Consider the following 16,724-nt stretch of genomic DNA (forward strand, 5'->3'; position numbering starts at 1 on the left):
CATTGCACAACAAACAAAATAACATTTAACATTAAGAGAAAGGGAATAGGAAAAGGGTTAATGAAGTAGTCCAGGGAGAGCAACAAAGAAAAAAAGAATTTCCTGGTCTGGGCTGGTTAATCTGGTTGGTTGTGCAAGAAACAGTCTTTGATGTGGGCAGAGCCTTCAGGGGCAGATGCCAGGTGCTTGTCACGAGTTAGAACTGTACCTACCCTTTTTATGGCCACAGAGTCCTCCAGTGAGGACTGATAGTTGAAGACTATGCATGTTTATCTACTTATCTGGTTGGATGCTGTCTTTATCAAGCAAAACATCTTGTCTCTGTTGTGACAAAATGGTGTAAAAAAAAAGTCATAAAAAATGTACAGTTTTAGGAATTTGCTGAAAACGAAATGTTGGCTGTTTCCTCATGAAGTCTTTCACATGTCTTCATGAAAATGGAGCTGGCCAGGTACAGTGGCTGACACCTGTAATCCCAGCACTTTGGGAGGCTGAGGCAGGTGGATTGCTTGAGTCTAGGAGTTCAAGACCAGTCTGGTCAACATGGTGAAAACACCAACTGTACACACACACATACATACACACACACACACACACACACACACACACACACACAATTAGCTGAGCTTGGTGGCGCATGCCTGTAGTCCTAGCTACTCAGGAAGCTGAGGTAGGAGGATGGCTTGAGCCCTGGAGGCGAAGGTTGCGGTGAGCCAAGATTGCGCCACTGCACTCCAGCCTGGGTACAGAGTGAGACCCTGTCTCAAAAAGGAGTGGGGAGAAAATGGAACTCTTTTATTTTTATTTTTTTTATTGATCATTCTTGGGTGTTTCTCGCAGAGGGGGATTTGGCAGGGTCATAGGACAATAGTGGAGGGAAGGTCAGCAGATAAACAAGTGAACAAAGGTCTCTGGTTTTCCTAGGCAGAGGACCCTGAGGCCTTCCGCAGTGTTTGTGTCCCTGGGTACTTGAGATTAGGGAGTGGCGATGACTCTTAAGGAGCATGCTGCCTTCAAGCATCTGTTTAATAAAGCACATCTTGCACCGCCCTTAATCCACTTAACCCTGAGTGGACACAGCACATGTTTCAGAGAGCACAGGGTTGGGGGTAAGGTCACCGATCAACAGGATCCCAAGGCAGAAGAATTTTTCTTAGTACACAACAAAATGAAAAGTCTCCCATGTCTACCTCTTTCTACACAGACACGGCAACCATCCGATTTCTCAATCCCTTCCCCACCTTTCCCCCCTTTCTACTCCACAAAACCGCCACCGTCATCATGGCCCGTTCTCAATGAGCTGTTGGGCACACCTCCCAGACGGGGTGGTGGCCGGGCAGAGGGGCTCCTCACTTCCCAGTAGGGGCGGCCGGGCAGAGGCACCCCTCACGTCCCGGATGGGGCGGCTGGCCGGGCGGGGGGCTGACCCCCCCACCTCCCTCCCGGACGGGGCAGCTGGCTGGGCGGGGGGCTGACCCCCCCACCTCCCTCCCGGACGGGGCGGAGGGGCTCCTCACTTCTCAGAGGGGGCAGCCAGGCAGAGACGCTCCTCACCTCCCAGACGGGGTCGCGGCCGGGCAGAGGCGCCCCTCACCTCCCAGACGGGGCGGCGGGGCAGAGGCGCTCCCCACATCTCAGACGATGGGCGGCCGGGCAGAGACGCTCCTCACTTCCTAGATGGGATGGCGGCTGGGAAGAGGCGCTCCTCACTTCCTAGATGGGATGGCAGCCGGGAAGAGGCGCTCCTCACTTTCCAGACTGGGCAGCCAGGCAGAGGGGCTCCTCACGTCCCAGACGATGGGTGGCCAGGCAGAGACGCTCCTCACTTCCCAGACGGGGTGGCGGCCGGGCAGAGGCTGCACTCCTGGCACTTTGGGAGGCCAAGGCAGGCGGCTGGGAGGTGGAGGTTGTAGCGAGCAGAGATCACGCCACTGCACTCCAGCCTGGGCACCATTGGGCACTGAGTGAACGAGACTCCGTCTGCAATCCCGGCACCTCGGGAGGCCAAGGCTGGCGGATCACTCGCGGTTAGGAGCTGGAGACCAGGCCGGCCAACACAGCGAAACCCCATCTCCACCAAAAAAATACGAAAACCAGTCAGGCGTGGCGGCGCGCGCCTGCAATCGCAGGCACTCGGCAGGCTGAGGCAGGAGAATCAGGCAGGGAGGTTGCAGTGAGCCGAGATGGCAGCAGTACAGTCCAGCTTCGGCTGGGCATCAGAGGGAGACCGTGGAAAGAGAGGGAGAGGGAGACCGTGGGGAGGGGGAGGGGGAGGAAATGGAACTCTTTGTTTGTTTGTGTAAAGGAAAATAAACCCTCTCAGGACTGCCCAAACTCTTTATGCCAAATGGAAACTTAAGACTGGAGAGACAGTCACGTGACACTGCTGCTGTCCCCTCGCACCTTGCCCCCCCTGCCCAGTAGATAGCTGCGACTTCCCAACCTTGTGTCAAAGCGCTATGCATTAGCCACACCCCTGGAGAAGGCAGAAGGCCTCGTGCATCCCGGATGACTGCCCTCAAATTGCTCATAAGTAAATTCTCTGCTGGTCCCTAAACCTTTCAAGATGTGTATCTTCCCATAAAAAAGGACATGTCAGCTGTAACTTTAGGTCTGCAATCTAAGTCTAGCTCCCTGTCCATGGAATTGCAGTCTGTTACATTTCACACTGACAATGCCCATTACAAGCTTATCTTCCCAGGTGCAGAACAAAGACAGGACAGCAGTCATTTCTCTGCCTACCCTGAGACTACATAATTAACTCTTCCTTTACTCCCTTTTTGAATGTTTATCATATCTCTTTTATAGCGGAGTTTACTGGGCAGTAGTTAAAATCTCAGGAGAATGTTGCGTTTGCCTCACCACCTGCCCCCTTTTCCTGCATGCCTTCTCCCCTTTAAAGAAATGGGTAAATACTGAGCAACCTCTTTGGGAGCACCAGCCACAGAGGGTTCTGTGATTTGTGTGTTTCTCAGCAGCCCCTCAAGCTCTGGCTTAATTATTCCCCATTGAGACTCTTGCCTCAGTCTCTCATTTGGGTTGACATTTGTTTATGGAAATCCTGATAGCCACAGATATTATTGTTTCTTCAGTATATTTTTCTGGAGAAGAAACTGTAAATTATCTTCTTTATCACACTTTACTTTTACCTTCAGTTTTGTGCTATTTTTTCTCTGGGATACTTTATTTTTCTTATGAATAATAGTTATAATGTGATTTATTTTCTGTTCAGAAGAGTGTTCAACTTTGATGTTGATAAGAAGCAAGTTTTTATGACTGACCAAATCCTTATTTTATGACATTACTAGGAATGTGCTGCTTGTTCTCATTGTGTAAGATTTTAATTATTCTGATAATGAAAGTGATTATTTCACATGGAAGCCTTCTAATTTGGCTAGAATAAGCTATTGTCAACATTTATCAGAAGATTAAGACCCACTAATAAAGAGCTCCAGTGGATCAAGAAAATACCCAATTAACAGCCAATTCAGAGAAAAAAAACAGATGGCCGTAAACTTGAGAAAAGATGCTGAATCTCACTAGTAATAAGGAAGATGTACCTTAAAACAGGATATTGGGTTTTTGCCTTTAAATTAGATGTCCAAGTTGGGAAATGTGCAATCTCCGATATTACTGGTAGGATGTAAATTGGTACAGCCTTTGAAAGTACGATTTAACTCATCTTGAAGTTTAAAAATGTAGATACTGGTTGAATATTCCTAATCCAAACATCTGAAATGTGAAATACTCTAAAATTTGAAACTTTTAAAGTGCCAACGTGATACTCAAAGGCAATGCTCACTGAAGCATTCTGGATTTTTTTGGATTAGGGAACCTTAGCCAGTAATATAGTGTAAATATTCCAAATTCTGAAAGACTTCTGGTCCCAAGCATTTTGGATAAGGGACATTCAACCTGACTACTTGACCTACTAATTCCATTTCTAGCTCAGGTGTCTGTCCTACATAAATAATGGCACAGGTGCAGTGAGGCATGAACAGCAGTATTTACTGAATCAGTGTTTGTGATAATAAAAAACAAGTACAAAAAATAAAATTAAAAAACCCTCCCCAACAAAAAATTAAGATCAGTGTGAGAATGGTTATTGATTTTGATCAAGCCTTTTTACAGTATAAGATAGTGATGAAAAAGAATGTGATGGGATTTTGCGTATTAATAGGGAAAGACTCTTCATGGCTTATTGTTTATTTTTGTTTTCTTTTTTTGGGACAGAGTCTCACTCTGTTGCCCAGGCTAGAGTGCAGTGTCGCGATCTTGGCTCGCTGCAACCTCTGCCTCCCAGGTTCAAGCAGTTCTCCTGCTTCAGCCTCCCTAGTAGCTGGGATTACAGGCACGAGCCACCACGCCGGGCTAATTATTGTATTTTTAGTAGAGACAGGGTTTCACATGTTGGCCAGGCTGGTCTCAAACTCCCGACCTCAGGTGATCCACCCACCTCGGCCTCCCAAAGTGCTGGGATTACAGGCATGAGCCACCGTGTCTGGCCCAGCTTATTGTTAATTGGGAAAAAATATTGCAGAACATTACATACAATCTTTTATTTTAAAAAGCTGTTTTAATATATTTATTATATGCATAGTACGATATAAGTGTAGTATGTGTGTTGTGTATGTATATGTATATGTGGGTGTGTTGTATATGTATACACACACATTTATCTATGTGAATTAATACAAATACTCTACCCACCAAATTGTTTACTCTTCTGAGGGAGAGGGGTGACATTTTGGTTGGGTAGTAAAAGAAGTCTCTGATTTTTTATTTGTATATATGTATACATATCAACAAAAATATATCCATGTATTGAAATGGGATTTTAGGCCAGGTGCAGTGGTTCATACCTATTATAATCCCAGCACTTTGGGATGCCAAGACAGGTGGATTGCTTGAGCTCAGGAGTTCAAGACCAGTCTGGGCAACATGACAAAACCCCATCTCTACAAAAAAAAACAAAAAACAAAAAACAAAAATTAGCTGGGCATGGTGGTGCGTACCTGTAGTCCCAGCTAATGGGGAGGCTGAGGCAGGAGGATTACCTGAGCCTGGAAGATCGAGGCTGCAGTGAGTTGTGATTGTGCCACTAAACTCTAGGCCGGGCAACAGAGCCAGAGAGACCTTGTCTTGGGGTCGGGGGTGGGGGTGGTTAAAAAAAAGGTAATTTTTGTAAAATCTGATGTTGGATTTCAGAAGTCATTTGGGGCAAGTAAAGGCTGAGTGTTATTTTATGATCACTGTATCTTTAAAAAAGATTCAGAGAAAATTAGAAAAATATCTCTTTAGGAGATAGATCCTCAGTCTGTTTCTTTATGCACACGATCCATTTCCACAGTGGATGTTGTGGTTGGCTGCATGAACACTCCATGACAGTCCACCTCTCACTCAGTTGTAACAGATGACTTTTCTAAACTTTCTCCTCAGATTCCTTTTTTTGAAGATATGTGTAAAGGCATTAAAGCTGGTGACACCTGTGAGAAGCTGGTGGGATATTCTGCCGTGTATAGAGTCTGTTTTGGAATGGCTTGTTTCTTCTTTATCTTCTGTCTACTGACCTTGAAAATCAACAACAGCAAAAGTTGTAGAGCTCATATTCACAATGGGTAAGTATCTTAGTCTTCTTGGGGATTGCTTTCTCCTTTCTTATGTTCAGGACAGTAGTCCAGGATCCCATCTGCCCACCAGACACTGCGACTGCTCTTCTTCTAGTTGAAATTGTTGATTTAAGGGAAGGTGGAATTGATACTTACCCACATGGTTGCCTCAAAGGTAGAATCTTATTTGTAACACCTGGTACCATGATGCGAAATTTACTCAAGACAAAGAGTTTATTTCTTGTTCCAAGACCTTCCCCCAGGTCATTTCCACCCCTGCAATGAAATGGTGTTTTGCACAACTGGAGGCTGCACTGAGTCTGCCTAATTATGGGAAAAAGCGTTCTTCAAGTCACCTAATTACTTCCCCTTGATTAGGAGAGAACATTGGCCAATGGCAGAATCATGGATTGACATGCTGTACCTTCTAAGAGGTCCTTTGTCCTTCTTGAATGTCATTTAAATACATTTCCTCTTTTTTTCCCCCCCACTTCTAGCTTTTGGTTCTTTAAACTTCTGCTGTTGGGGGCCATGTGCTCAGGAGCTTTCTTCATTCCAGATCAGGACACCTTTCTGAACGGTACTAATGGGGTATTTTGGGTACCTGTTTATTTTGTTTTTACCCATTTTGTCAAATTGCTCAGAAGCACAGTCCAAAGTACCTCTGATAGTTAGAATTACTGATTTTCTTTTGGCTTCAAAAGAAATTCCTGACTTACCTGCCCATACTTTTTCCATCACTGCCAATCTACATGCCCTCTTCTCACCACTGCATCCCACTTCCAGGTAGGGTGTAAGAGGACTTTGATACTCTGCTGGCCTGGGAGACCTTGTTCTTTCCAAGCACTGCACAGAAAACCCAGCAACAGGGAGCACAGGGCTATCAGCAGTTAAATGTCTGCTGCAGCGATAGTGGGACAGGAAAAGCATCTTTCAGTCTGTTATTAAACTTACCGTATGTGAAGCTCTGTAGCATTGAATTATATTCTTTATTGTTAGAACCTGCTTTAATTCATTAATATGAAGCCTTTAATCATAGCTGAAACAGGGGGCCCTTTTTCATACGAGCTGAGGGAAAAACCTGAATTTCAGTGGTTCAGAGCATTTTGTTCAACCCAAATGGATTCACTTTCCTAAGTAAGGTATTAAAAACATTTAGGCCAGGCGTGGTAGCTCACACCTGTAATCCTAGCACTTTGGGAGGCTGAGGTGGGTGGATCACCTGAGGTCGGGAGTTTGAGACCAGCCTGGCCAACATGGCGAAACCTCATCTCTACTAAAAAATATAAAAATTAGCCAGGCATGGTGGTGTGTGCCTGTAATCCCAGCTACTCAGGAGGCTGAGACATGAGAATTGCTTGAACCTGGGAGGCAGAGGTTGCAGTGAGCTGAGATTGCACCACTGTACTCCACCCTGGGCGACAGAGTGAGACTTTGTCTCAAAAACAAAACTGAACTAAACATTTAGATTGTGTCAGTTTATAAGGAACAGCCATAATCCTTCATATAGTTATGTATCAGGGCCTAGCTAGTTGTTTAAGGTCATACTTGTTTTTCATGTACTCCCCAAGTCTTGCTGTTACCTAAAATACTGTTAAAAGTTTTAAAATTCTCTACAGAGATCCTTTTATGTATTAGAATGTATATTTGGAGGGAGAAGAGACCTAGAAAATCCCTCTGGTCCAGCTCAGTCTTTTTTTTTTTTTTTTTTCGAGACAGAGTCGGAGTCTCTCTCTGTTGCCCAGGTTAGAGTGCAGTGGCACGATCTCGCCTCACTGCAGCCTCCACCTCACGGGTTCAAGCAATTCTTCTGCCTCAGCCTCCCGAGTAGCTGGGACTACAGGCATGCACCACCACGCCTGGCTAATTTTTGTATTTTTAGTAGAGACGGGGTTTCACCATATTGGCCAGTCTGGTCTCAAACTCCTGACCTTGTGATCCGCCCCCTCTTGGCCTCCCAAAGTGCTGGGATTTACAGGCGTGAGCCACTGCGGCCGGCCAAGCTCAGTCTTTTTTTTTTTTTTTTTTTTTTTGAGACCAAGTCTCGCTCTGTCACCCAGGCTGGAGTGCAGTGGTGCAATCTCAGCTCACTGCGACCTCCACCTCACAGGTTCAAGTGATTCTCCTGCCTCAGCCTCCTGAGTAGATGGGATTACAGGGACCCGCCACTATGCCTGGAATTTTTTTTTAAGTAGAGTCAGGGTTTCACCATGTAGGCCAGGCTGGTTTCCGACTCCTGACCTCAAGTGATCCCCCTGCCTCAGCCTCCCAAAGTGCTAGGATTGCAGGCATGAGCCACTGTGCCCAGCCCCAGCTCAGTGATTTTTATAGACAAACTGGAACCCATGTGATGTGACTTATTCAAGGTTATAGCGTCTTTGTGGCAGAGCCAGAAGTCGAGCCGAGTCCTTGTACCCTGTCTGAACCTTGTTTCTTTACTGGTCATTGTTGACTTTTTACCCAATAAAAATTTGAACCTTTGATTTTCCTGGCAATATGTGTTTGCTTTTAAGTTGTGGGTCATTATGGATTTTATGAATTAGGGCATCTATTAGGGTACCTGGCAGATGTAGTGTGGAGGATAAGCTTGGATATTTCAGGGTCAGACTGCCTGTGTTCAGATCCCAACTATACCATTTATTGACTGAGATGTTGTCAACCTACATAGATTCTCAATTTTTCTCTTCTGTAAAGTGAGTGACATTTATAATAGTAATACATATCTTATATGGTTGTGTGGGAATTAAATATGTTAGGTACACTGATCATCTAGTAAAAATTAGCTGTGGTTATTCTCTTTTGAGCAAAATACAACGAAAGGTTGCCTCATTGTGTCCTTCATGGTCTTTTGCAGCCTGGCGCTATGTGGGAGCCGTCGGAGGCTTCCTCTTCATTGGCATCCAGCTCCTCCTGCTCGTGGAGTTTGCACATAAGTGGAACAAGAACTGGTGTGTGCCTTTATGGAAAGCTTCCCATTGACTCGCAGAAACTGCCCAGTTTTGATCAAGGCTGTACTCAACTGCATTGCTAGGGATTTGCAGTTTTGTTTCCCTTTATACCTGTTTTTTTGTACCTCTTCATTTATTCCTCTCCTTCATTTACTTCTCACTTTTTGACCCCCTGCCCCTACTCCCTTGCTTGGGCTCTGAGTCAACCAGTGGTGTGAATTAGCCACACTCAATCCCCTGCTTGTACGGGTCTCGATCTCCTGACCTCGTGATCTGCCCACCTCGGCCTCCCAAAGTGCTGGGACTACAGGCTTGAGCCACCGCGCCTGGCCTTGCTGTGTTTTTTTTAACAGACTCTTGCTTATAAGAATCTAGAAAATGTGCTCATTGCTCTTAATAGAACAACTAAAGTACCTTTTCTTCCCTTTTTCATTTATCTCTTTGTAAATATCTTGAGAAGGAGATGATCCTAAAAACAGTAGGATAGAAAGGTCATGGGCCTGGCAACCAGGAGATGCAGATTTCAGTACCCTTTTGTTTTCTTTTTCTTTTATTATTATTATTATTATTTATTTTTTTTTTTTTTGAGATGGGATCCCACTCTGTCATTCAGGCCGGAGTGCAGTTGTGTGATCATGGCTCACTGCAGCTTCGATTTCCCAGGCTTCAGTGATTCTCCCACCTCGGCCCCCTGAGAAGCTGGGACTACAGGCATGTGGCACCACACTTGGCTAATTTCTTTTTTTGTTTGCTTGGTAGAGATGGGATTTCGCCACGTCGCCCAGGCTGATCTTGAATTCCTGGGTTAAAGAGATCCTTCTGCCTTGGCCTCCCAAAGTACTGGGATGACATTGTGTTCGGCTTCAGTGCCCCTTTTAATGCTTGCTCTCACTGTAGAGCTCATCATTCGGCCCCTCTGACCTCCATTTTCACACTTAAATAATGTGTTTGGACTAACTGGTGTGTTCTTTTTTTTTCCTTTCTAGCTCAAATTTTGTGGTTTACAGTGTCAATTCTCTATTAGAATTGAAACAAAAGGCTTTAGGTGTCAAGGGTAAAGACTTTTTTTGGATTTTTAGTGGGATGGGAGAGCACCAGAGGGCCTTAAAAAGGGAGGAATATAATCTGTTTTAAGTCCAGAAAGGTGAAAAGGTGTCAGGGGTGCAAGTAAGGAGGTCAGGGGGAGTCAATCCAGGTGAGGGAGGAGTAGTCTGGAACTAAGTGGTAGCAAGGAGCTGGATCCTCCTATGTTCCAAAGCCAGCTCTGGGTGGAGGTGGGTGGGGGAGGGGAGAGCAGCAAGAAGCTTCCAGAGTGACCGCAGTTCTTTTGTTCTTTACTTTTCTTTTTTTTTTTTTTTTTTTGAGACAGAGTCTCACTCTGTCGCCCAGGCTGGAGTGCAGCGGTGCAATCTCGGCTCACTGCAAGCTCCGCCTCCCGGGTTCATGCCATTTTCCTGCCTCAGCCTCTCAAGTAGCTGGGACTACAGTCGCCTGCCACCATGCCCGGCTAATTTTTTGTATTTTTTAGTAGAGACGGGGTTTCACCGTGTTAGCCAGGATGGTCTCGATCTCCTGACCTGGTGATCTGCCCACCTCGGCCTCCCAAAGTGCTAGGATTACAGGCGTGAGCCACCGCGCCCGGCTTCTTTTCTTTTCATTTCATTTCATTTCATTTCATTTTCTTCTTTCCTTCCTTCCTTCCTTGCTTCCTTCCTTCCTTCCTTTCCTTTTCCTTTTCCTTTCCTCTTTCTTTGCTTTCCTTTCTTTCCTTTCCTCTTTCTTTCTTTCTTTCCCTCTTTCCCTAACAATGGGAAGTTGGAATTGCTGTTTTCTGAGGTTGGGATGATTGCACAATAGCAGGTTTGGGGGATGGAGGAATGGGGGTGTCAATATCAGGAAGTTAGCCTTAGCCTGGATGTGCCAAGTTTGAGATACCAATTAGACCTTCAAGTAGGTCTCCAATTGTTAAATGAACAATTGGATAATATAAGTGACATTCAGGGGAAAGGTTAGGGTTGAAGATTTAACTTTGAGATGGACTGTAAACATAAATTAACTGAAAGAAAGTCCTTCGTATTCTAATAACATAACCAAAAAGACTAGTGAATAGAAGCGTTGGTCGTCTCCCACGCACAAACCAGTCAGCAGTGTTTACCTTTTTCTGTATAATTCATGCTGTCTCCCCATCATCCATTATTATTTGCTCTTAGATATTTTTTTCCTTTTTAAAATCCCATTTTTCTCTCATTTCCTTTGTATGCCTTTTATGTTAGAATAATTCCAAGGTCATTGGAGTGTCTGGCACAGTTTCAGGAATATGACGGTCATTATCATTTTGGCCTTTCCTCCGTATTTTCTTTGTTTCTGGTTGCAGGAACTTTTTCATCATTAAAACATTTTAGCTGGGTTGCTTGAACACTTTCCAGTTTTGTGAGGGCATAAAGCAAGTTGCTTTTTCTGTGAGGTTTGGGAGAATGTGGTTACAAAGAGCAATTTAATCATAAGGCAGATGACAATGATTCATTCAATTCATTCTCCCTGTTCTGTGCTCTTCATTTAGCATTTATAGATACTTTTTTTTGTTCTGAACAATTTCCTTTTTTGTGTGAGACAGGGTCTTGCTCTGTTGCCCAGGCTAGAGTGCAGTGGCATGATCTGGGCTCACCGTAGCCTCTGCCTTTGGTGTCCAAGCGATTCAGCCACTCAAGTAGCTGGGATTACAGGCATGCACCACCACGCCTGGATAATTTTTGTATTTTTGGTAGAGATGGGGTTTTGCCATGTTGGTCAGGCTGGTCTCGAATTCCTGACCTCGTGATCTGTCCGCCTTGGCCTCCCAAAGTGCTGGGATTACAGGCATGAGCCACCATGCCCTAATTTATTTTTTAATTGACATATTGTAATTGTACATATTTATCGGGTTCATTTTGACGTTTTGATACATATATGTTATATAGTAATCAAATCAAGGTAGTTGGCTATTCATTACCTCATGGATTTATCATCTTTTTCTTTCTTTCCTTTCTTTTTTTTTCTTTTTTTTAAAGAGACAGGGTCTCACTCTGTCACCCAGGCTGGAGTGCCGTGGCGCAGTCATAGCTCACTGCAGCCTTGAACTCCTAGGCTCGAGAGATCCTCCTGCCTCTGCCTCCCAAGAAGCTGGCTAATTAGCATGTCCAGCTAATTTTTTTGTTTGTTTTTTGTTTTGGTTTGGTTTTTGGTTTTTGTAGATGGGGTCTTGCTCTGTTGGCCAGGCTGTATCATTTCTTTGTGTTGAGAATCTTCAAAAGCCTCTCCTCTAGCTGTTTTTTAATATACAATACCTTATTGCTAGCCATCATCACCCTACCATACAGTTGATCACCAGAATTTATTCCTATCTATTTAACTTTTTTTAATGTCAAATTTTCCTTTACTATTCCCTGATACTATTTTAGATAAAGAAGCAGCACAGTTACAGGTCCTTCTCTTCATTACAGGGAATAAAGAGCTAAGGTCAGCCAGTATGGCTCTTAGTAAAGGTAATTCTCTTTCCTCCCTAAGAAGATGGCATCAGAGCTGCTGGCAACACTTTGTTTCTGTTTTTAAAAGTTTATTTATTATTATTATCAAACATTTAGGGCCAGGCACAGTGGCTCATGCCTGTAATCCTAGCACTTTGGGAGGCAGAGGTGGGTGGATCACGAGGTCAGGAGTTCAAGACCAGCCTGGCCAAGATGGTGAAACCCCGTCTTTACTAAAAATACAAAATTAGCCCGGCATGGTGGTGGATACCTGTAATCCCAGCTACTAGGGAGGCTGAGGCAGAGAATTGCTTGAACCTGGGAGGCGGAGGTTGCAATGAGCCAAGATCACACCACAGCACTCCAGCCTGGGCGACAGAGCAAGACTCCGTCTCAAAAAAAAATAAAAAATTTAGACAGGGTCTTACTCTTGCCCAAACTGGAGTGCAGTAGTATAGTCATGGCTCATAGCAGCCTTCATCCACCCGAGCTCAGGTGATCCTCCTACCTCAGTCTCCCAAGCAGCTGGGACTACAAGTTTGCACCACAACATGCTTCTAATTTTTGTAGAGACAAGGTTTTGCCGTGTTGCCCAGGCTGGTCTTGAGCTCCTAGCTTCAAGTGATTTCACCTGCCTCGGCCTCTCAAAGTGCTGGGATTACAGGTGTGAGCCACCTCTCCTGGCAGCACTTAGGAGTAGAGACTATGGCACTTTGGGGCTCTGTGTTTATGGAGAAAACTTGGAGAAGCCCAGTGAAGAGCCACTTTTTTCATCCTGCCAAAAACTGACCCAACGGTGGTTCATAGTCAGAATGGAGAAGCTAGAATAAAGTCTGTAGGTAGCTAAAGGAAATAAAGAGTCTCAGGACTGCTCAAACTCATTACACCAAATGGAGAGTTAAGCCTGGAGACACAGTCATGTGACACTGCTGTCTCCCCCCAACCTGCCCATAGATAGCTGTGACTTCCCAACCTTGTGTCAAAGGACTACACATTAGCTAGACCTCTACAGAAGGCAAAAGGCCCCGTGCAACCCGGATGACTGCCCTCAAATTGCTCATAAGTAAATTCTCTGCTTGTCCCTAAACCTTTCAAGATGTGTATCTTCCCATAAAAAAGGACATGTCAGCTGTAACTTTAGGTCTGTGACCTAAGTCTAGCTCCCTGTCCATGGAATTGCAGTCTGTTACATTTCACACTGAAAATGCCCATTACAAGCTTATCTTCCCAGGTGCAGAACAAAGACAGGACAGCAGTCATTTCTCTGCCTACCCTGAGACTACATAATTAACTCTTCCTTTACTCCCTTTTTGAATGTTTATCATATCTCTTGTATAGCAGGGTTTACTGGGCACTAGTTAAAATCTCAGGGGAATGTCGCGTTTGCCTCACCACCTGCCCCCTTTTCCTGCATGCCTTCTCCCCTTTAAAGAAATGGGTAAATACTGAGCCTTCTGCAACCTCTTTGGGAGCACCAGCCACAGAAGATTCTGTGACTTGTGTGCTTTTGGGTGCACCCTCAAACCTCTGGCTCAGTAAACCTCGGCTGATAGAGACTGTTGCCTCAGTCTCTCATTTGGGTTGACATTATTCATTTTAATGAATGAATACATTTGTCGCAGAAAGTGGAATTCTCTCATTGTTGAGAGAAAATTCTCAGCTTGAGTCAAGAAGTTTCCATATTTACCAGAACCTTCTAGCTTTGATGAGCATAATCACTGCTAAAATAATGTGTCTTCTGAGCAGCTGGGTACCAGTGCCTGTGGCCTGTAGCATTAGTTACTGCCTGAGGGATGGCGAATGTTACTGCAGAATGGTGGGCTTCATTGACTTGTCTTCTCTCCTCTCCCTCTTACCCACTTCCCGGAGAAACAGGACAGCAGGCACAGCCAGTAACAAGCTGTGGTACGCTTCCCTGGCCCTGGTGACACTCATCATGTATTCCATTGCCACTGGAGGCTTGGTTTTGATGGCAGTGTTTTATACACAGAAAGACGGCTGCATGGAAAACAAAATTCTGCTGGGAGTAAATGGAGGCCTATGCCTGCTTATTTCGTTGGTAGCCATCTCACCCTGGGTCCAAAATCGTAAGCATGTTTTTTTCCATTCTTCCTTACTTATATTTTCCTAAGTGTCTTTGAGCAAACCCAATGGCTTTTTTTGTTTTGTTTTGTTTGTTTGGAACTAGTGTATTCCTTAACTTACTGTGGATGTGTCAGCAGTAGGCAAGGTGGGGCTCCAGTCTCTTCATATCTCATGCTCGAGCTGTGATAGCCAAGCATTTCTCATGTCGAGAAAGACCTGAACTTAACGAAGTCAATGAATAGGAAGATACTGCCTTTGCTAAATAGTGTACCACAAGGAGCCTTTAAATGGGAAATGCCTTCCGTGTATATCAAGCTCAGGTGTTTATGAGCTTGCCTACAATCTCTGTGTAAAAGTTGAATGAAAGGGCCGCAGAAGGGGTTGGTTCTGGGGTCATCTTTCACTCAAGGCTGTGGACAGTGTGGTCTGGGAGTCAGGAAGCAGGACATCCCATCCCAGCCCAGCCAGCAGCTGGCCCATGTGCTAACCTTCCTTAGACCCAGGTTCTTCCTCGGTAAACTCAGTGGAAACATGTGAGCCTGACCTTGCTCATTGTTGTTTCAAAGCCGGAAGGAAGAGACAGTGGGATTTGAAAGTGCTTTAGGAAGTATAAATGTGAATTGTCATTTATAAACTAATCTTGGTTTCTTAAGCCAGGGTATAGTGTCTTTGGGCTCACAGTGATATGTCCCTGGTCTGATTTTTTTTGTGGGTGTCGGACCCTATAGGTGATGAAAATGCACATGACATTCAGGTTCTAGGTGGGAAAATATAGGCAATAAATGTACAGCCCCCTTGAATCATTTCTAAAATAGTGGTTTAAAAAGGCAACTAGTGGTCGGGCGCAGTTGTTCATGCCTGTAATCCCAGCACTTTGGGAGGCCGAGGCAGGCAGATCGTCTGAGGTCAGGAGTTCAAGACCAGCCTGGCCAACTTCGGGAAACCCCGTCTCTACAAAAAAATACCCAAAAAATTAGCCAGCCATGGTGGGACACGCCTGTATTCCCAGCTACCCGGGAGGCTGAGGCAGGAGAATTGCTTGAACCCGGGAGGCGGAGCTTGCAGTGAGCCAAGATCCCACCACTGCACTCCAGCCTGGGTGACAATGAGACTCCGTGTCGAAAAAAAAAAAAAGGCAACTAGTCACAAATAATTTGTTTTCTTCTATTAAAAATTTTAAGACCATTATTGAAATTGAGAGTATTATTCTCCTAATCCCTTTAATTGATCAGTTAAGAGTTCCTAGAACAACTTGATATTCCGATTAAAATCTTTGGGTTAAGTCCTACCTTTTGAAATAGGGATAATGTTTTGAAATACTTGGTTTAATACCATTAGGTGCTAAGGAAAATCTTATTCCCTTGCCAAAGAGCAACATTATAACAGGGTCTATTTTATGTCTTTATTGGTAATTATAATTTAATAATGATAATTTTGGAAACAAATTTGACCAAAGGGAAGACTGAGTAAAAACTGCATCCTTTTATGTCAGCAAGTGTTCGAAAATTTCGCAGGAAAGAAAGAGAGATCCCTTATCACATCCTGGTTACTCTGAAGGATCTGAACCCTTAGTTTCCTTGAAATATTATAACTTTCAAAAAATAACAGATGGCTTGTGAAGTTTCAGAGAAAAATGAACACTTATACACTGTTGGTGGGAATGTAAATTAGTTCAACCATAGTGGAAAGCAGGGTGGCAATTCCTCAAAGACCTAAAAACAGAACTATCATTAGGCCCAGCAATCTCATTACTGGGTATATACCTAAAGGAATATAAATGGTTCTCACATAAAGACACAGGCATTCACAATAGCAAAGATATGGAATCACCGACATGCCCATCAATGGTAGATTGAATAAAGAAAATGTGGTACATATACACTATGGAATCTATGGAATACTGTGTAGCCATAAAAAGGAAAGAAATCATGTCCTTTGCAGGAACATGGATGGGGCTGGAGGACATTATCCTTAGCAAACTAACACAGGAACAGAAAACCAAATACCACATGTTCTTGCTTAAAAGTGGGAGCTAAATGATGGGAACATGTGGACACATAGAGGGGAACAACACACACTGGGGCCTATCAGAGGGTGGAGGTGGGAGGAAGGAGAGGATCAGGAAAGATAACTAATGGGTACTAGGCTTAATACCTGGGTGATGAAATAATCTATATGACAAACCCCTGTGGCAATTTTCCCCTTACAACAAACCTGCACATACACCCCTAAACCTAAAATAAAAGTTAAAAATAAATGAATAAATAAATAAATAACCTTAAAGCCATTCTCCCAGTGAATGCTGAGCCCCATAGCCTTCCTCTTTAGCCAAGAGCAGTTCTTGTATTCTGTCCCCAAAAGCTTTTTGATCATTGGCAGGTAAGAGCTTTTTGCCCTGTCATAGACTGTAGTATGTGATGACCTTGTAGAATCCAGAATACATCCCCTATGAAATCTGGTTTACCACTTACTCCCCTCCCCAATTAAGCTATGTGGTTTTATCAACAACTATGGTAATTTTTTTTCTGATCTTGTGATTTAAGAACTAATGTTACAAACCTCAGGGAGACTAGTTAGTG

The 16,724-nt window shown here is 44.3% G+C and overlaps 1 protein-coding gene across 10 annotated transcripts in view; it reads left to right on the forward strand.

The window, feature by feature from the left end:
- The window catches only part of SERINC5 (serine incorporator 5), a 118,638-nt gene that overhangs the window by 75,169 nt on the left and 26,745 nt on the right, over positions 1 to 16,724 (forward strand). For all 10 annotated transcript variants that reach the window (XM_016953077.4, XM_001136963.7, XM_054684253.2 and 7 more), the window contains 4 exons: positions 5,440 to 5,618; positions 6,107 to 6,189; positions 8,464 to 8,557; positions 13,936 to 14,147. In XM_016953077.4, coding sequence (XP_016808566.2) covers positions 5,440 to 5,618; positions 6,107 to 6,189; positions 8,464 to 8,557; positions 13,936 to 14,147 — 568 coding nt within the window. The remainder of the gene's footprint in view (positions 1 to 5,439; positions 5,619 to 6,106; positions 6,190 to 8,463; positions 8,558 to 13,935; positions 14,148 to 16,724) is intronic.

The sequence above is a fragment of the Pan troglodytes genome, chromosome 4 (genome assembly GCF_028858775.2).
Source record: "Pan troglodytes isolate AG18354 chromosome 4, NHGRI_mPanTro3-v2.0_pri, whole genome shotgun sequence".
Lineage (NCBI taxonomy): Eukaryota > Metazoa > Chordata > Mammalia > Primates > Hominidae > Pan > Pan troglodytes.